The sequence below is a fragment of the Lytechinus pictus genome, chromosome 19, assembly GCF_037042905.1.
Source record: "Lytechinus pictus isolate F3 Inbred chromosome 19, Lp3.0, whole genome shotgun sequence".
Taxonomy (NCBI): Eukaryota; Metazoa; Echinodermata; class Echinoidea; order Temnopleuroida; family Toxopneustidae; genus Lytechinus; species Lytechinus pictus.
This window is the reverse complement of record NC_087263.1, coordinates 8,445,906-8,462,632: the sequence shown is the minus strand read 5'-3', so window position 1 is coordinate 8,462,632 and position 16,727 is coordinate 8,445,906. Positions and strand designations below refer to the sequence as shown.

At 35.6% G+C, this 16,727-nt stretch overlaps 1 protein-coding gene across 2 annotated transcripts in view; it reads right to left on the bottom strand.

Moving 5' to 3' along the window:
* Positions 1–6,142: 6,142 nt before the first annotated feature.
* LOC129282688 (uncharacterized) overlaps positions 6,143–16,727 on the bottom strand; it is a 58,588-nt gene continuing 48,003 nt past the window's right edge. For both annotated transcript variants that reach the window (XM_064113771.1, XM_064113772.1), the window contains 9 exons: positions 16,495–16,630; positions 15,571–15,726; positions 14,551–14,650; positions 14,026–14,099; positions 12,814–12,939; positions 11,467–11,595; positions 10,718–10,872; positions 9,701–9,836; positions 6,143–8,740 (listed from right to left, as the gene is read on the bottom strand). In XM_064113771.1, coding sequence (XP_063969841.1) covers positions 8,423–8,740; positions 9,701–9,836; positions 10,718–10,872; positions 11,467–11,595; positions 12,814–12,939; positions 14,026–14,099; positions 14,551–14,650; positions 15,571–15,726; positions 16,495–16,630 — 1,330 coding nt within the window. In that variant the 3' untranslated portion in view covers positions 6,143–8,422. The remainder of the gene's footprint in view (positions 8,741–9,700; positions 9,837–10,717; positions 10,873–11,466; positions 11,596–12,813; positions 12,940–14,025; positions 14,100–14,550; positions 14,651–15,570; positions 15,727–16,494; positions 16,631–16,727) is intronic.

Genomic DNA, 16,727 nt, shown 5'->3' with positions numbered 1-16,727 from the left:
CCATTGGTATCAATTACTCATTAATATTTACTAAAACCGAGGAGGGATTATCAATCAAAGTCAGATTTCCGAACTTTTTGAGGAGTTTACTTACTGTACATCTTCCAGTCAAGTGTGTGTGGTGTGGTCATGACAGTGTTCATAAGTTTACATACATATATGAAAAATGTATAATGTTCCTTGACTTTTTGAAAAAAATGTACAGGATGTAAAAAGGTTATGCTGGGGCCCGTTTCATAAAGAGTTGTAACTGTTGTAACTTTGCTATTATGGCAACTACCATGGTAACCTTGATTTTGATTAGCTGTTGAGCCCTGTTGTCATGGTAGTTGCCATTATGGCAAAGTTACAACAGTTGTAATTCTTAATGAAACGGGCCGAAATGGTCCATAATGACTATTACAGTGGCGTATCTAAGGAGGAGACGTAGCCTGAGGCATTTGGTCTTGCTTTTGGGCATGGAGAATAGAGAACATGCTGGCTTAGTCAAGCACTAAGCATCCAACTTCGGGGTCAAATGCAAAAATTGCACCCCTTCCAATTTTGTCAGGAGGATAAATTTAGTGAGTCATTATTTTGGTAAAGAAAATACTGAACAATGTTCAGTAATACCTCTTAAAGTTTTAATACAATGAAAATATATTCCATGTAACAATTCTGAAAGGATAGCTATTTCCTGTACATATTAGAAATCTTTGCTTTTTAAAAAAGATTGAATTTTGCATTCAGTGCAATTGTTGATTCATCTCGATTGTGATGAATGTACTGCAATATAATACTATGGAATCAATTAGATAATTCTCTTTAAATACTGAACCATTTTCAGAAACTAATACCCTCTTTAAATTTTTGTACCTTGAAAATTTATTGCATATAACAGATCTGAAATCATAATCCTGTACATATTAGTAAAGTATACATGTATATGTTTTGAACATAGCATTCTTTTAAATCTGTGCAATTATTGATTCACCTCTTTGTTACAATTTTGTTCAGTGTTTAAAAGAAATAATCAAATTTTTAATTTGGTGCAATTACTGATTCATCTCTTTGTTACAATTATAATCGTTAGCTACATGTATATGGCATTCCCGTTTATAGTCGTTGAATGTTTAGATTTTTATATTCCTATATAAATATATCTTTTTGTGAAAGAATATGAATAAGAAAGTTTAAGTTTTTAAAAAAAATTCTCCTGTGAGCATTGTGGTCCTTGTTTAGAATCTCTACATTGTTAAACCATATTGTTTAAGTCTGCCTCTCTAATAGCTATTGTTTAAACTTTGCAACGACTTGTTTGAAGTTTTAAACAAGTTGTTTACAAAATTTAAGTATTCAATTTTTTTAAACAAATGTTCAAGTGTTTGAGCAACTTGTTGCTACAGTGATGGGCCTGAACAGCATTTGATTTTTAAATTTTTTTCTCCTGTGAGCATTTGTGATCCTTGTTTAGAATATCTACACTTTAATAATGTTGTTTAAAGTTGTAACCATGTTGATTATTGTCCGCCACCCTAATAGCTATTGTTTAAAGTTTTTATTACAATTGTTTAAAAGTTTAAACAACTTGTTGTTAGAGTGATGGACTTAAACAACATGCTTTTTTTTATACTTTGTATGCAAAAATTACATGTATGTGCAAGAGCTTTTTCATTACTTGATGAGATGTTTCATCTTACCAAGTCAACTTAACTTTTGTAAATTGATATGCCGACAATTGGTATGTCGCAATGTTGTCTTCTAATACCAAGATACGTGTTTTCATGGACATACATGTAAGGTATCTTGCCAAGTTGACTTCTGAAAATTTATGTGCTGATATGGTATTGGTAACATCAATTATCATATCAAGTCGAATGACAAGAAATTGTGTCAACATAGCAACTTTTTAGAACTTTGCCATGGTGATATACATGTCCATGTAATATTTTTTAGAAGTCTATTGTGTATTGCAGCGGCAAGTAATTTAAAGTTATAAGTCAACATGGTGAGGTTAGATTATTAAGTCAACTTGGGAAGAAAAGATATGAGATATTATACAGGAAAAAAACGTAAAGTACCTGGTACCCCCCCCAAAAAAAAAAGAAAACAATACAAAAACATACACAATGTGATTTAGTTTATTTCTTTACATTTGACCAGTTATCATCTGTTTCCTAAAGCCAACTGGTTACATTGAGTTATTTGTATACTGAAATTGTTGAACAATTTTTTTTAAAAAGTGCAATAAATCAGTAGACCGATAATATATGTTGATAGAAATTTTGCTTATGGTTGTGAATTATTCTGAGTATTGCAGAAAAGAGGAATGTATGACTGTGAGTATTTTGTCTTCAAATTATATCATTTTTGTTTGTATCTTTTGATAAAAATCATCTAATGAAGATAACAATATCAAGGCAATTGAGGTTGGTGAAGAAGATACTTAGTAAACAAGGTTATGTATTTAGAATATATTTATATTCACTTATGGGGTGTTGCAAGAAACTTGCAATCAATTGAAATTTATTTTTTTTGGTCCCTAAATCAATCACATGCCTTGCATTTAATTGCAAATTAGTGATTTATTGCTAATCTGCACCTTGAAATAAGAAGTTTAATCTGATTTGCTATAACTAACGTTGATCTATCAGTTGTAAAATTGCAACAGAACATTTTTTTGCAACACCCCCTTAGTCTAGAACCAGAAAGTCTACTACCACATGGGCTATACCCATTTGGTCTAATTTCTGTTTGGTCATCACTATACTTGGTCTCTAATATAGCATTTAGTCTAATTCGTATTGAATGTAATGCCCAGATGGTCCAATTTCCACTTTGCTAACCTATTTTTTTTTACATTGCTGAATGAGAAGTGGTTCATGAATGATCATCTCACTATTTCGTTTGAGACCAAGTGAACATTAGAAAAAAATAATTAACCCTTAATGTGCCATGAACACATATCTGTGCATCCACTGGAGTGCCACGAACACATTTTCGTGCAATGGTCAAACAGCTATTGTTATGCCTATTGTATTTTGAGGAGTGCATTGCATGCATGAGTGATTCCATTGTTCAGTTCAGCTAATGGTCAATTAGAGGTTTAACTTTATTGTCTCAGGAGTGATTCCCTTTTTATATATAAATTGGTGGTGATTTTTTTACCTGATTGCTAAGAAAGCATGAATGCTTGTAAGCAAGCAACCAGAGGACCGACGGCTTAAGGTCCCCTCCGAAGGACCTGGTACTGAGGATTAATGCCTTACCAAAGGGCACTAGCGCACCAAGTGGGAATCGAACCCGGGTCACCGGAATACGAGTCCCCCGCTCTACCGACTAAATTTAAATAATTAAATATCTAGACTCTCTGAAAAAATGGCACTTGCTGTTTACAGTGAATGGCACATTAAGAGTTGAACACTATGGTAAATGGGCTAAATGGCAAATCGAAAAAAGAAAATTGTAGAAGAGCTGGTTAAGACGGAGGAGGGTAAGATGAACAAAAAAGGAGACAAGTGGCTGTAGACCAACCTGCAATTTGTCCTAAAATGAACCTTTCTGCTTTTTTTATGTTTACTTATTTAATTCCAATTATTTATTATTTTTCCTTTTTTCTACTTTATTAAAAAAAAAAAATTTATTTCATTTATATATATATATATATATATATATATATATATATATATATATATATATATATATATATATAAATGTAACCAGGCATCTACTCCTTAACATGACTACTGTGTCTTGCACCAAATACATAGGCAAAAAAAAAGACAAGACGATTGGACGTTGCTGATAGACCACAATTTAATCCGAGCTTTTGGCCCATAGAACCCATGAAAAAGGCCTTAGGCCAAAAGCTCGGATTAAATTGTGGTCTATCAGCAACGTCCAATCGTTTTGTCTTTTTTTCGCCTATATATATATATATCATTTTTTTTTAGGGGGGAGCAGCCAATATGAGCATATAAGGACACCACTCTTCCTCAAGAAATAAGTTTTAAAAGTTTTACCTTCTGATTAATGTTTTTTTTAGAGGGGGGGGGGGGGGGTGCTGTATGGGCTTATGTCGTGTGTCCCATCCCCCATAAAAAATCAAAACGAAAAAAAAACAGTATAAGGGGGAAAATTGCACATAAAAATTATTATCAATGATTTATTATGATCTAATATGTATTGTCATTACAAAATGCATATTCAACAAATATTACACTTGATGCAACTTTAATATGTATACAACATACAAGAATGAGTAAGTCAGTCTGGAGGAAAGGTAATAAAACAATAATAAAAAACAATATTATTGATAAGAAAAATGATAATCATTTTAAGAAAAAGATGAAAAATAAGAATCGATATTAGAGTTTGTATTAAATTACCATTTACAAAGACAATAATAATATGAAAATAAACCATATGGTTGCGTATTTATCACAATGACTCAGCTAAACTATGCTAGCTAATATATTGCATTCCTAAATGCTGGATATACATGTACTTCTGAGTAAACATTAAAGAAACATAAATATTAACGACACAATTATACACAATTCTCAAAGTTTGATTAGGGAGCAGCATATCTGTTCTCTTAGAAATCGCCTTTTAAGACCCTGTAAACCTCATTGTCATTCTAAATGGTGTATAGCACATACAAATATATATATACAGTGCGTCCCAAAAAAAACTATACACTTTTGAAATGGCTGCCAAATAATAAATGGAGCACTTTGCTGAAAAAGACTTACATATATGGAAAGCAAATAAAGTCAACTTTCAAATGACACCAAAAAGTTGGAAAACTATTCATGCTTGAGCGAGCACTGCCCACTGAAACAAAGGGTATGAAAATTAGGGTGGGCTGGAATTAGCCTTCCAATTTGTGTCAGTTTTTAAGAGGCAAATCCTTTTGAACTTGCAAAGTTAAGGGCGTTGTGATAAATTAATGATCAACCATGACCAGTTTTGGTTGCATAAGCAAATTTCATAAATTATTAAATTGAACTTTAATGCACTAGTGAGCATAAATTATACTTTTGGGGCAGCATTTCAACTTTATCATTTGGATCTCTTTTTTGGGCAGCATTTCAACTTTATCATGTGGATCTCAGCAATGTGTTCATGGGAGTCTGGAGGATGGGGGTGAGATAGGATTTAAGTGGGAGAAGCAGGTTGATGGAATAAGGGTCAACAGAACATTGAGTCCCCGCCCCCTCCCTCTTTCCCACCCTCCCCCTCCCTCTTTCCCATCCTCCCCTCCTGTTGTGAGACTGATGGCTATTGTCATGTATGCGTGAAGTCCAGAGCAGAATGTCGATTTAATGATAAATTCTGAATTGGGGCATCAACTTTTTCCTATCAATCATTGAATCAACAATTTATTAGTAAATCAACTCATTCAATGTGCAATGTGATCAGTCAAACATTCATTTTTTTTCCAATAAATTATTTCATTAATCATCATAATCATTAAATTTCTTGGTAATGATTCAATAAAAAAATGACCATCAGCCACCGGTCACTTGGCAGTTAAGTTTTAAATAGGCTGCAATCCAGGAAAAGAGACAGAGAGAGAGAGAGGGGGGGGGGGGAGGCTGGGAAATGGAGGTGGAGAAGGGATGGTACATATGACTATTAATTTGTAAAAAGGACAAAAAGAAGAGGAATGCCCTTTTAACCAAGTCTTAGCATATCTCGCCCTCTTGCTTGTAACAGGTACCATCACATTACTCTGCCTCTCACGAACACACTTCTGAGGTCCACAAGATGAATATGCTACACTAAAATTACAACTCCGGTTCACTCATGCATTACATTTCAATTTAGTAACTCGTGAAATTTGCCTAAGAAACCAAAACTTATCTTACTCATCAATTTAGCTTAACACCCTTAGCTTAGCAAGTTCCAAAGGACTAACCACTCCAAAAAACTTTAAGGCTAATTCCTGCCCAGTCTAGCCGAGCTTAATCTCTCAGGAGAGAAGTGTGGGGGGGGGGGTGGGGTTGAGATGGAGAGAGGGGTTGCTTAAATGTTCTGTTGACCTTTATCCCATCAACATACTTCACCTACCTAAGTCATATTACCCCCTCTTCTCCTGACTCTCATGAACACATTGTTGAGATCCACATGATAAAGACAAAATGCTGCACTAAAAATTGCAATTCATGATCACTCATGCATTAAATTTCAATTTAATAACGCATTAAATTTTCACAAACAACACACTGATCACAAATGATCTTTAATTCACCAAATAACCCTCAACTTTTAAGTACCAAACAAAAAAACCTGAAAGAAATTGGAAGGCTAATTCCGGCCCACCCTAATTTTCATACCCTTTGTTTCAGTGGGCAGTAAGCTCAAGCATGAATAGTTTTCCAACTTTTTGGTGTCATTTGAAAGTTGACTTTATTGGCTTTCCATATTTATAAGTCTTTTCCCCCAAAGTGCTCCATTTATTATTTGGCAGCCATTTCAAAAGCGTATAGTTTTTTTTGGGACGCACTGTATATACACGATATTCTTAGGGACTGCACCGGGGGCGGGGGGGGGGTGAACCTCTGTGATATTTGTAGGGAAAAGAAAATGGGGGAGGGGGATAACAAAAAAGAAAGAGGGGGAGACGGGTGAAGAAAGGAGAGGGAGTGTAAGAAGTAGAAACACAGGCCGTATAATTCCATAAAGCCGATATAGATAGCTGACTGAAAAAAATGACGTCACCTGTAGGACATCTCCCCCACCCCTCCGATAACATCCCTGGCGCTGCCCCCTGAACATAAGTACATCCTATAAAAATCCATTGTCATTTCAGATTATATAAGCACATAAAAATAATGGATATATATACTTTCCTTTCTTTAATTAAAACATATATCTCTAAGTACATCACAAAAACTCAATCACGAATACAAACACTCATTTAGTTCCATGAAGGACAACTCCAAATTGTAATGAAAAAGGAAATGTTATTCAAACTTTGAAGCTGAAATTACGAGTCATCCATAAATTCAATATATCGCAATCAACTATTTTTTTTCTTATATAAAGTACATCGTACATTGTTTACTCTGGATAGTGTACCTGAAAAATCTCACCCGTACGATGAACATTAAACGCCTTTATTCTTTACTTTCTTGCAATGCGATAAAAAAGATCGTAGTTGAACTTTTGTTCGAACGCTGCCATGGCTGCAGAGCGATAATCGAGAAGTAACATCTCGGAAAAAACGAGTGGGTTAGAGCCATGAAAATAATGGTCTCGCTCTGAAAAATCTGAAGGATTGGTGATAGCTATAACATGACTGTATAACATTAGTAGTACAAACGAGCAAGAATAGGCCTATGGGGCAATATTCGTGCTATGGAGAGATGAAGTTCAAAGTACTGTTCCGTTGTCAAAATATTTCATAAATTTTCGAAACCTACAAAAGAAATCTTTACACCATATAGCATAGTTATGACAATATACAACATACATACACTCACTTGAAAATCTGCGATATCACAACTATGAACATGGACAAGAATTATTGCATTCATATAATTTGCACAAAATTTATTTTTCAAAATATGGAGAGATAGAAAAAAGCGAGAATGAACAGATTTATTTGAAATAATAAGACAAGGAGTAATGGAAAGTTTTATTCAGATAAGACAGCCAAGCTGCACTATAATATGGAGACAATGTCTGCACGCACACACCTTCACACACACGCACTCATAATTAATACCTTTACTTATGAACCTACTATTTTTATTTTGTATTTTTTATAACATATAACCTTGATAAGAATGAGTCCGCAAATGTTTACATTAGTCAACTTTGAATTAGTAATTTAAAGTTAACTAATCGATTACCTTTTTCCAGAGTAATACTCTTTATCAAGAATCACTAATGCAATACACTATTTTATCAGATATTTGACAATAAACGTGTAATTTTCCGATTCTTTTCTGATGGGACACAGCCTTTTGACTTCATATCTTTAGATGATGGCTCAAAAACCTTATATACACGACATACACTTTCAAAAGGTGTATGTCTCCAATAATCAGAAAAAATGTGTACGCCTATTTAGACAAACATCATACTGTTTAATTGCTGTGAACCAGCACAGTTCCTTATATTAACTCGGACAATGGCACACTAGATATTGCACCCCTACAAACCTTGTAACATATACATGCATATGCTGCCCTAATTATGGCAAATAACCTGGATTAATGAGCCTCCAAAAGTGAATGTTTTTTTTTGTTTTAAACGGACACTGTATGTTATAGTATTTGTTGCTATGAATATGTGACTTTCATTTGTGATTTCCAATTTAGAGCTTTTTATGCAACTCCAAGTCACATTTTAATTAAAAAAAAATATACACCCAAATTGAAGTGTTTCAAGAGGTGTTGGTGTTTTCTACCGGATATATATATTCTTAGTATTACCGGTAATTCACATTTTCATAGACATCATCTCTCGGTGGCTGAGCTTTTCGTTCCTCAGACCTACTTTGCTCTGCAGCAGCAACACTCTGCCTGCCTTCTAATCCTGCAAGGTTACCATATGACTCGGGCCTGTTCCCGGCGCCATCTCGGATGCTTGCTATCTCATACACGCCCTCGCCCGTCACATCCGGGGCTGCGGTAGACTCCACGTTCCCGTACGTGTGTTCCTCATCCTCTACCGGTGCTGGTAGCTGCTCGTAGTTATTTTCATGTAGGTATTCATTGATCAGCTCGTGGATGAAAGAGTATTCTTCCTATATTCCACAATAAAAAGTGAGATAATGGAAAACTTTATTTTAAATTTACTCTGAAGCGCCTTGATCATGTAATTAAGATGGAAAGTACGTGGTATATACTTCAATTAATAATCAATGCCAAAAAGGAAGTTGCGATTTGAAATTATTGTATTCTTATATCATTGCTCCTTTACAAGTAGGTCTTTTAAATTGCAGGTGCATTTTAAAAATTGTTCATCGATATGTCTGTCCGACAAGTCAGATCTGACAACTTTTCTTGATCTTGACTGACTGAGAATCACTGTTTATACAACTCCCAAGAATGTTCTGTAATCCGATTGGTCCAAATCGGATCACATGATATTCAGCGAATTGCACTATAGCATCCAAAATGCACTATCCTGTACTCTGACGTCATACCAAAAGTACTATCCTGCACTCTGAAGTCAGAGTGCAGGATAGTGCGAGGTCTGGAACTGGAATTATCTAGAATAATCTAGAATTGAGATCAAATATAGCATTCGGGGCAACTCGGTAACATGGGTGATGAGGGGGGGGGGGGTGTATAAAACAAACAATGCACGCATTCTTGTGCATAGAGGACATAAATAATGAACTCTGTGCTCGACTCGTCAAATGGATATACCGCACTCGGTCCTGCGGACCTCGGTGCGGTATATCCATTGGCTCTTCTCGCACATCGTTCATTATTTGGCCCTGCATGCACGCGCTTACGTGTATTATTTGTATAATGTAACTATGGAAACGGTCGGATAAAACCGATTATTTTTTTATAAAACATCCGACAAGTCCTTTCACAAAATGCTCCCCTGATACATGGCCGTCAGCGCAGATAATAATAATAATATATATTTTTTTTTTTTTTTTTGAGGGGGGGTGGGAACCAACGACAGATGTCCCCCCTAGGAACAAAATATAATCCTTTGCGCTGACGCCCATGTCCTGATAATTAATTACCTCCGTTTGTACAAAGTGCGTCCTCTCATTCCGGAGCATCTTGACCCGTTGAAATATATCAACTGCGTCCTCTGTGTTCAACTGCGTAATGCACTCTAGAGTTGTACAAAAGACACCAGTTCGACCAACACCGTTCCTTGAACATGAATTTGAATATACAGTAGAGACATCAAGGAATTAATAGAAATTAGTTGCATTACGTGGGATTTCAAAGCAGTTTTTTTTCTTCAAGATATCTCATTGTTTTATCTCTAGCAAGTGTGGAGATCGCCACTGAAAACCACATATAGACGTGGCCCAAAATTCAAGGTACTCTCAATTCACTAAAGTTTATAACTGATGATTAGATGATAGGTCGAAGAATGGCGCGCAGTTACCAAAGGTGCGTAAAAATTTTCTGCCAAACTTAAAAAAATTGCGAAGTTACTGATGACTCGTCCGGTGAACCCTATACTAGCTTTTCCTTTTTTCTTGTACTTAGGATGGCAGAGATTTAGAACAATTTATATATTTATGTTGGTCTAATAAACTGAAAGAATTTTGTAATGATGCGCATGAACATTGGCGGCGGAAGCCAAAAAATTTAGGGGGGACCACCTGAAATTTTGGGATGGGAACAGTTAAAAAATTGGACAAGCCAAAAAAAAGGGTTAACAACCAAAATTTTAGGAGGGACCACAAAAAATTTAGGGGGGCTAACCTGAATTTAGGGGGGAAGCAGGAAACAAAATTGACGAGCAAAAAAAAAAATCAACAGAAATTTTAGGGGGGGTTCGTCCCCCACCTCAAATTTAGGGGGGGGGGCAAGACCCCCGTCCCCCTCGCTTCCGCTGCCTATGCGCATGAATGATCTTGAGTCTCACGATGAGGACTGAAACTCACATACTGCTGCGTCATTCAAGAGACCCTTTCAACTTCACGCGTTATTCCTTTCCCCTACCGAATGGGATATGAATGTAAATTTGTTTCTTTCAATAAAAAATTGCGATAAATGTATGACAAAGATTGTGAACTTACAGACAGTGAACAACGACCGGGAACTCCTCTGAAACGTCGCTGAAAGAATCCTCAACCTCTCTAATGAAACCAAGGAGACTCTTGGCACGGTCTCTTTGTTGTTTTGCTTTAGCTGGCCACTCCAGGAACTGGTACTGCTTCACAACGTGACAAACCTTAAGATTCAAATATTTATAATAAAGCACACACTTTTTCCAATTTAAATCATACAAAAGCGTCATTTGTCCTATATTATTGAAGTCAAGCCTTGAGAATCTTACTATGTACTTGGGTGAATTCCTGGGAAATCTGGGCACACTCCTAGATTTTGTTTTAACTGACCAAAAATTTGATAAAGTATGAAATGACCAACTATTGGTTTTAAAAGTGCAATTCATTTTCCATGCCCTTTCCTTTAAACCAACGGTGAATTAAGTGTTTGGTCTTGTAAATTCGGAAGATAACATAAAACAAACCGACAGCTCGAATAGCGTCCACTGTCTGTTCAGTTCTATCATATTGTTTTGTTCTAGCATACTGTTAATTCATGCGATTTTACTCCGATGAGTGCATGTCGAAAAGCTTCAGTATGTCAATTTTTAATGCCATTTTCCAACAGTGGTTTGTATTTGAACAAACATCTAGCTTAGTAAAAAAAAACCAACGAGTGTACACTTTCGTTTTCATTAATTAAGTTTTTTAATATTGTAGTTAATACTTCACTACTTCTCATGAATAAGGAGAATAAAGACGTTCTAGTCGGTAGTTACCTGTGAGTTGTCACGAGTTGCTTGAAGCTCTCTGATAATGAACCCTTCTCTCTCACAGACTGACAGCGTTGTTACAGAGACAGATCCAAATGTTGTAACGCTATTGTCGAACCAGTATTGAGCGCAACTCTATCAAGGAGTGTATAAAATTACGGTAATTGATTACAAGTCATGAGGGAGTTTCCGCTCCGAAGACGCACGACGCTTTCAAGAACACGGTAAATGTATTGAAATTACGTCATATGGCAATGGGCAGCCCGGGGTTTATATCGAATAATGGTGAACCGGAACTGTAGTTTCGTCCAAAGTTTCAGATCTGACAAAAATTGCAAATATGTGATTTGTTCAGAGTCCAGGACGAAACAGCCATTTTGATTCACCAATTTTCAACAAAGATTTGGCAATATACATGTATTTTCTATGTTCTTGAATCTGTCATACATCATGGAAGCGAAAATGTCCTACTTTCTGGTTGATCTCCAAAGGTAACAGAACTAGACGTCATTGAATATCCCTTCCCTCATGGAGAGAACAGGATGGAGACAGACTGTCTCGATAAGGGCTGCTGCTATAGGACTTTGAGGCCGTTAGTTAATGCAACATTACATATTGGTGATTTGGATCCCAACTAAATGATTGCCTGAAATATGTCACGTGACCCTTTATTCATGTTTGCTAACAGGATAATTTGTTAAGGACTAGTACTTATTTACATGTATAACATGTGTAATGACTATAGATCTACTGGACATTCCAATCATGATTTTGAGAGAAGGGTCGTCACTCAACAAGCATCCACATCTCTTTCTTACAAAACATACCCGTCATTCTGATATAATAGGCATCCGAATTACACACTTGTTACATTTGCAGCAGTCCAAATACACTCGGATTGGCCTCGGGTGTGTTAGGACCGATCCAAATGTAACTCGGGCGCGTATTTCTTACTATTGCTCTCGATGATGAATAAACATCACATTGGAGTAACACATGACTCGTTAAGGCAGAGTATCATCTAATTAAGTTATTGAAATTGCTTTTGTCGAAGTTTGGCAAAACAACCTGACCTTGATTACATAGCAAATCATAATGGCAACTCTTACCACCGTAATTGCTGCCATTGGATGTTAATGTCTAAGTACTGCCACTTCCAAATTCCCTTTTACATTTTTTATAATAATCTATATGAGAATCATCAGTAATCATTGCTACTCTGTAGCACAAATACAACCAACGGGAACGGTTGTTGTAGAATAGACTACTCAGATGGAGAAAATGAAATAACAGTATATATACCGTAGCTGTGTAATGGTTTTAAGGAATAATATAAACTTATACCATGTATACCTTATCACGGCTGTCATCATTGAGCATAACAATGACCGCGGGTTGATAGTCGATTACCATTGACCAGAAATCACCTACGGTATTCGGCATGGGCATCTGTGTTGTGATGAATCCGTATCGAATGCCCTATACGATAGAAACAACCAATGGGTACAGTGAAGTAAAGGATGTTAAAATATTTAAGATTTGATTAGATAACAGGTTTGTGAATGCACCATGTAAGCAATTCTTGATTGTTTTTTGTAACATTCTGAGAATAACCTTTGGATCTCGATGTTTCAAGTGGTTGCTCTTCGTCAGGAGTGACGACTTTTGCAAGGGGAGCGGGGAGTGTTTCATCAACATTCCTTTTTTCCTCTGACAATTGCCGATCTGAAGAATTTTCTTGATTTTGAATGTATAAGATGCTTCTTTATGGTAACCGTCGGTTAAAAACTCCGATAGGTCCGTTCATGAAACACACCCGGTACACTGCAAAAACTCCGGTGTTGATTTAACACCAGCCTGGAATCTATATCTTTCCACACCAGAGAAGAGTTGAAATAACACCAGTTTGGTTAGTTGGTGTTGTTAGACCAAAACCAAACTGGTGTTGTTTAACACTTCTCTGGTGTGGACATATATAGATTCCGGGCTGGTGTTAAATCAACACCGGTGATTTTTCAGTGTATGTATATATTTAGGATTGTGTTAGGCATTTTACTCGATCTCTCTGATGTTGGAGTGAATAGTGATAATTTTCATAAAACAGCTCTTCCATAATAATAATAATCCAAATCACACATAACTAAGGAAAAAAAAGGTTTGCCTTAGTTGAATCTGTTAGGATCACAGAAAGATGTTCGTGTTGCATAATGTGATCCAAACCATTGCTCCGACTTGGGCTAATATTCGAATGCTATATAAACGTCGACCCTTGAAATATTATTTAACGCTTTGCACGCTAATCAGCTAATGATGCAATTTTGCACATTCGTACAATTAAATTCAAATAAAAATAATTCAATTCAAATCGTAATAACTGGTGCTCTCCGTAACCTTCAACTGAGAAAGGTTCTTGGGTAACATTTTTGTAACAATTATCAGTATCAAGCGTGCAATATGGTAAACTATAATCAAATGCAATATCATGAAAAAAATGTCATTATACATTATTTTCCCAATATTTATTTTGAATGCAACTAAAATCTGACCAATCAATAATGAACATACCTTAACGAAGCTGGCGTTGATGAAGTCAGAATCCGAAGAGTTCCTAGATTGCAGAATAACACGGCTCCTTTCCACTAGTCGGGTGATGATATGAGGGGGAAAACGATGGAATAATTTGTATGAAAGAACCACTTTTTAGCGACCGATTGCTGTTCGGCATTTTGAAATTGTATTTATGCATGTTGGTTTTGTAATTCAGTTTAATTCTATTTATTGATTCTAACTCACAATTATTTTTTAGAATGAATTTATCTATTCCAAATATAATATTAATTCGTAAATGTACCTGTATGTTTTATTATTTTTACTGATGAGTGATCATATATATATATTTTTATTGTAAGCATGCCAATTCGAGCAATTTTTTGGTTGTGTATCATGTACTGATGTCTGTGACTTAAAACTTTATGGATCAGTTTAATTACATTTTTGATAAAAAGTGAAAAAAAATTGTCTATCATGTAAAGAATATTTGTTTGAATTATAAACCAATTTTTTTTTTTTATAAAAAAGGTATTTACTTACGGGGAAGAATGTTGGCATATCGACTCTTTGACCGATTTTCAGCCTGTGTACCAGATCTTACCATTGCTGCTGGGGGATCCGGGCAAACGATCGTCAGGTTCTACAAAACACACGTAAAAAAAACAAGAAACCAGTAATATTTGTGACCAGATACCCCAAAGTAAAAATAAGTTGCCAGGCAAGGTTCTCTGTAAATAGCCAATTACAAAATTTGCTTTTCGGACAGGACAAATCTCTTCTCTATACTGGAAAAAATTAAGTTGTGAAGTTGAAAACAAAGGATAAAGAGAGTTTTTTTTACACAATTTTTTGGGACTGCTTGGAAGTTTCACTGAGTCGACAGACCACAATTTGCACTAAGCATCTCATGCTCAAATGAACCCCGAACTTAAAACCTGGTTTTTCGCCTTATTTGATGAGCTCTCGCTGAATTTCCTCTCCATTCCATTAAGTACTCATGAGGTGAATGTCGATCAATAATTAATATATCATCTTAATGTTTAGGAAGAGTTTGTTCAAGCTCAATCAAAATCTGATTATTCATTTTGGGTGACTTATGGGTGACTTTGGGTGACTTGTTTCGGAGTGGCTAGTCACATTTGATCAATTCATCATTCCTTGATTCGAATTCATGGATTTCTCATGTTAAAATGGCGTTGGGCTGCATATGATTGATTGAATTTGAGGTTCTGATGAACTAGACTTGTCGGTACTTGAAATGGGTTTATATTTTTTGACTGATTGTGCTAACTATTCATATTGCAGAAAGTCACATTCAAACATGCAAATATATTTTTGTACATAATTATCCAACTATCATTTTAGGATTCAGAATTACTCTTGTGCCTTGTTTGTTGCTAGTCACGTTGGCATTCATGGACTTTGTTTGAATTTGGTAATGCGTCAGGCAGACAGGCACGCAGATGAAACCAACTGCAGAAGGACGAAAACGTTATGGTTGGTTAAAGTCGGTTTCTTTTGTGTGACCATAGACCTATTGGTGTGACTGTTTTATCTTACCTGAAATTGTTTGCCCAGTAGAGTGGACATCCCTTTTTTGTTTCTGGTTACTACTTGAAGTTTCATCAATGCAGATTCGAAGTAGCAGGCTTGGATTCTGGTATTTTCAGACAAGAGAGCTTCCAGGACTGCAATGTACACAAACTTGTATTGCTCCTAGAAAAGGAATTTATTCAAAAAGTGATACACTGACTAGAATTTACTTTATATCACGCTTTTGAAGACACAGTGCGGATTGGAACTTTTCTTTGTCCGTATTTAAAACCTTGACCAAGGTTCTTCAAAGAAGCATAAAGGGGTTCTTAATAGTCCTTTACAACCGTTTTGGTTCTACAATGTACCCTTTATGGTGTTGACGGGAACCTTTCTTTGTCCGCATTTGAAACCTTGTAAGGTTCTTAAAAGAAGCAGAAGGGGTTCTAGGACCATTGCGGTTATACAAGGTAACTTTTAAGGTTAATATAAAACCTTTGGGGTTTCATTAGGAAACCAATACAAAATTGGCAGGGTTCTTTACACCATTTTGATATGGATAAGAAGACATTCTTTAAAAACACGTTTATCAAAAATATTTAAATTGTATAAAATTGTACTTATTTTGCTTTCTTGGAGACGTCATTGCAATAAATAAAAAATGTGAGACCAATATTGAAAAGCAATATGCTACTTATTTTAGTGAATTTGAGATTCGGCTAAACTAGCCGCGATATTAATAAAAAAAACAGGTCTGTTTTAAAACTTCACAATCATTTTATTTACCTTCATGTATCTAAAAGGTACTGGTTGTGCTTAGATCTCCTATATTGATAAATCATATAAATCATGAAAACAAAGGTATGTGAAGTAATGAACATAAAATATGGAGTATCGGTTCTTACCGAACAAGATTATAATAATACTTGTATTACGTAACCAACCACCTACCTGTGTCTGCACCATGTAAGGACGGTGTTGTCTCATCTTGGACACGTATCCAAAGATATCCACTTGATTTGTTCTCTTTGCTTCAGCTACCACACTGTCGATGCTCAACACAACACCAGTCCTTCCAACTCCAGCACTACATGGATATACAATATAATAATTATGACTAAAATATTATCAATGACGAGCAGAAACAAAGATATAAGATTCGTATTTTTATCTATTGTTTTGCT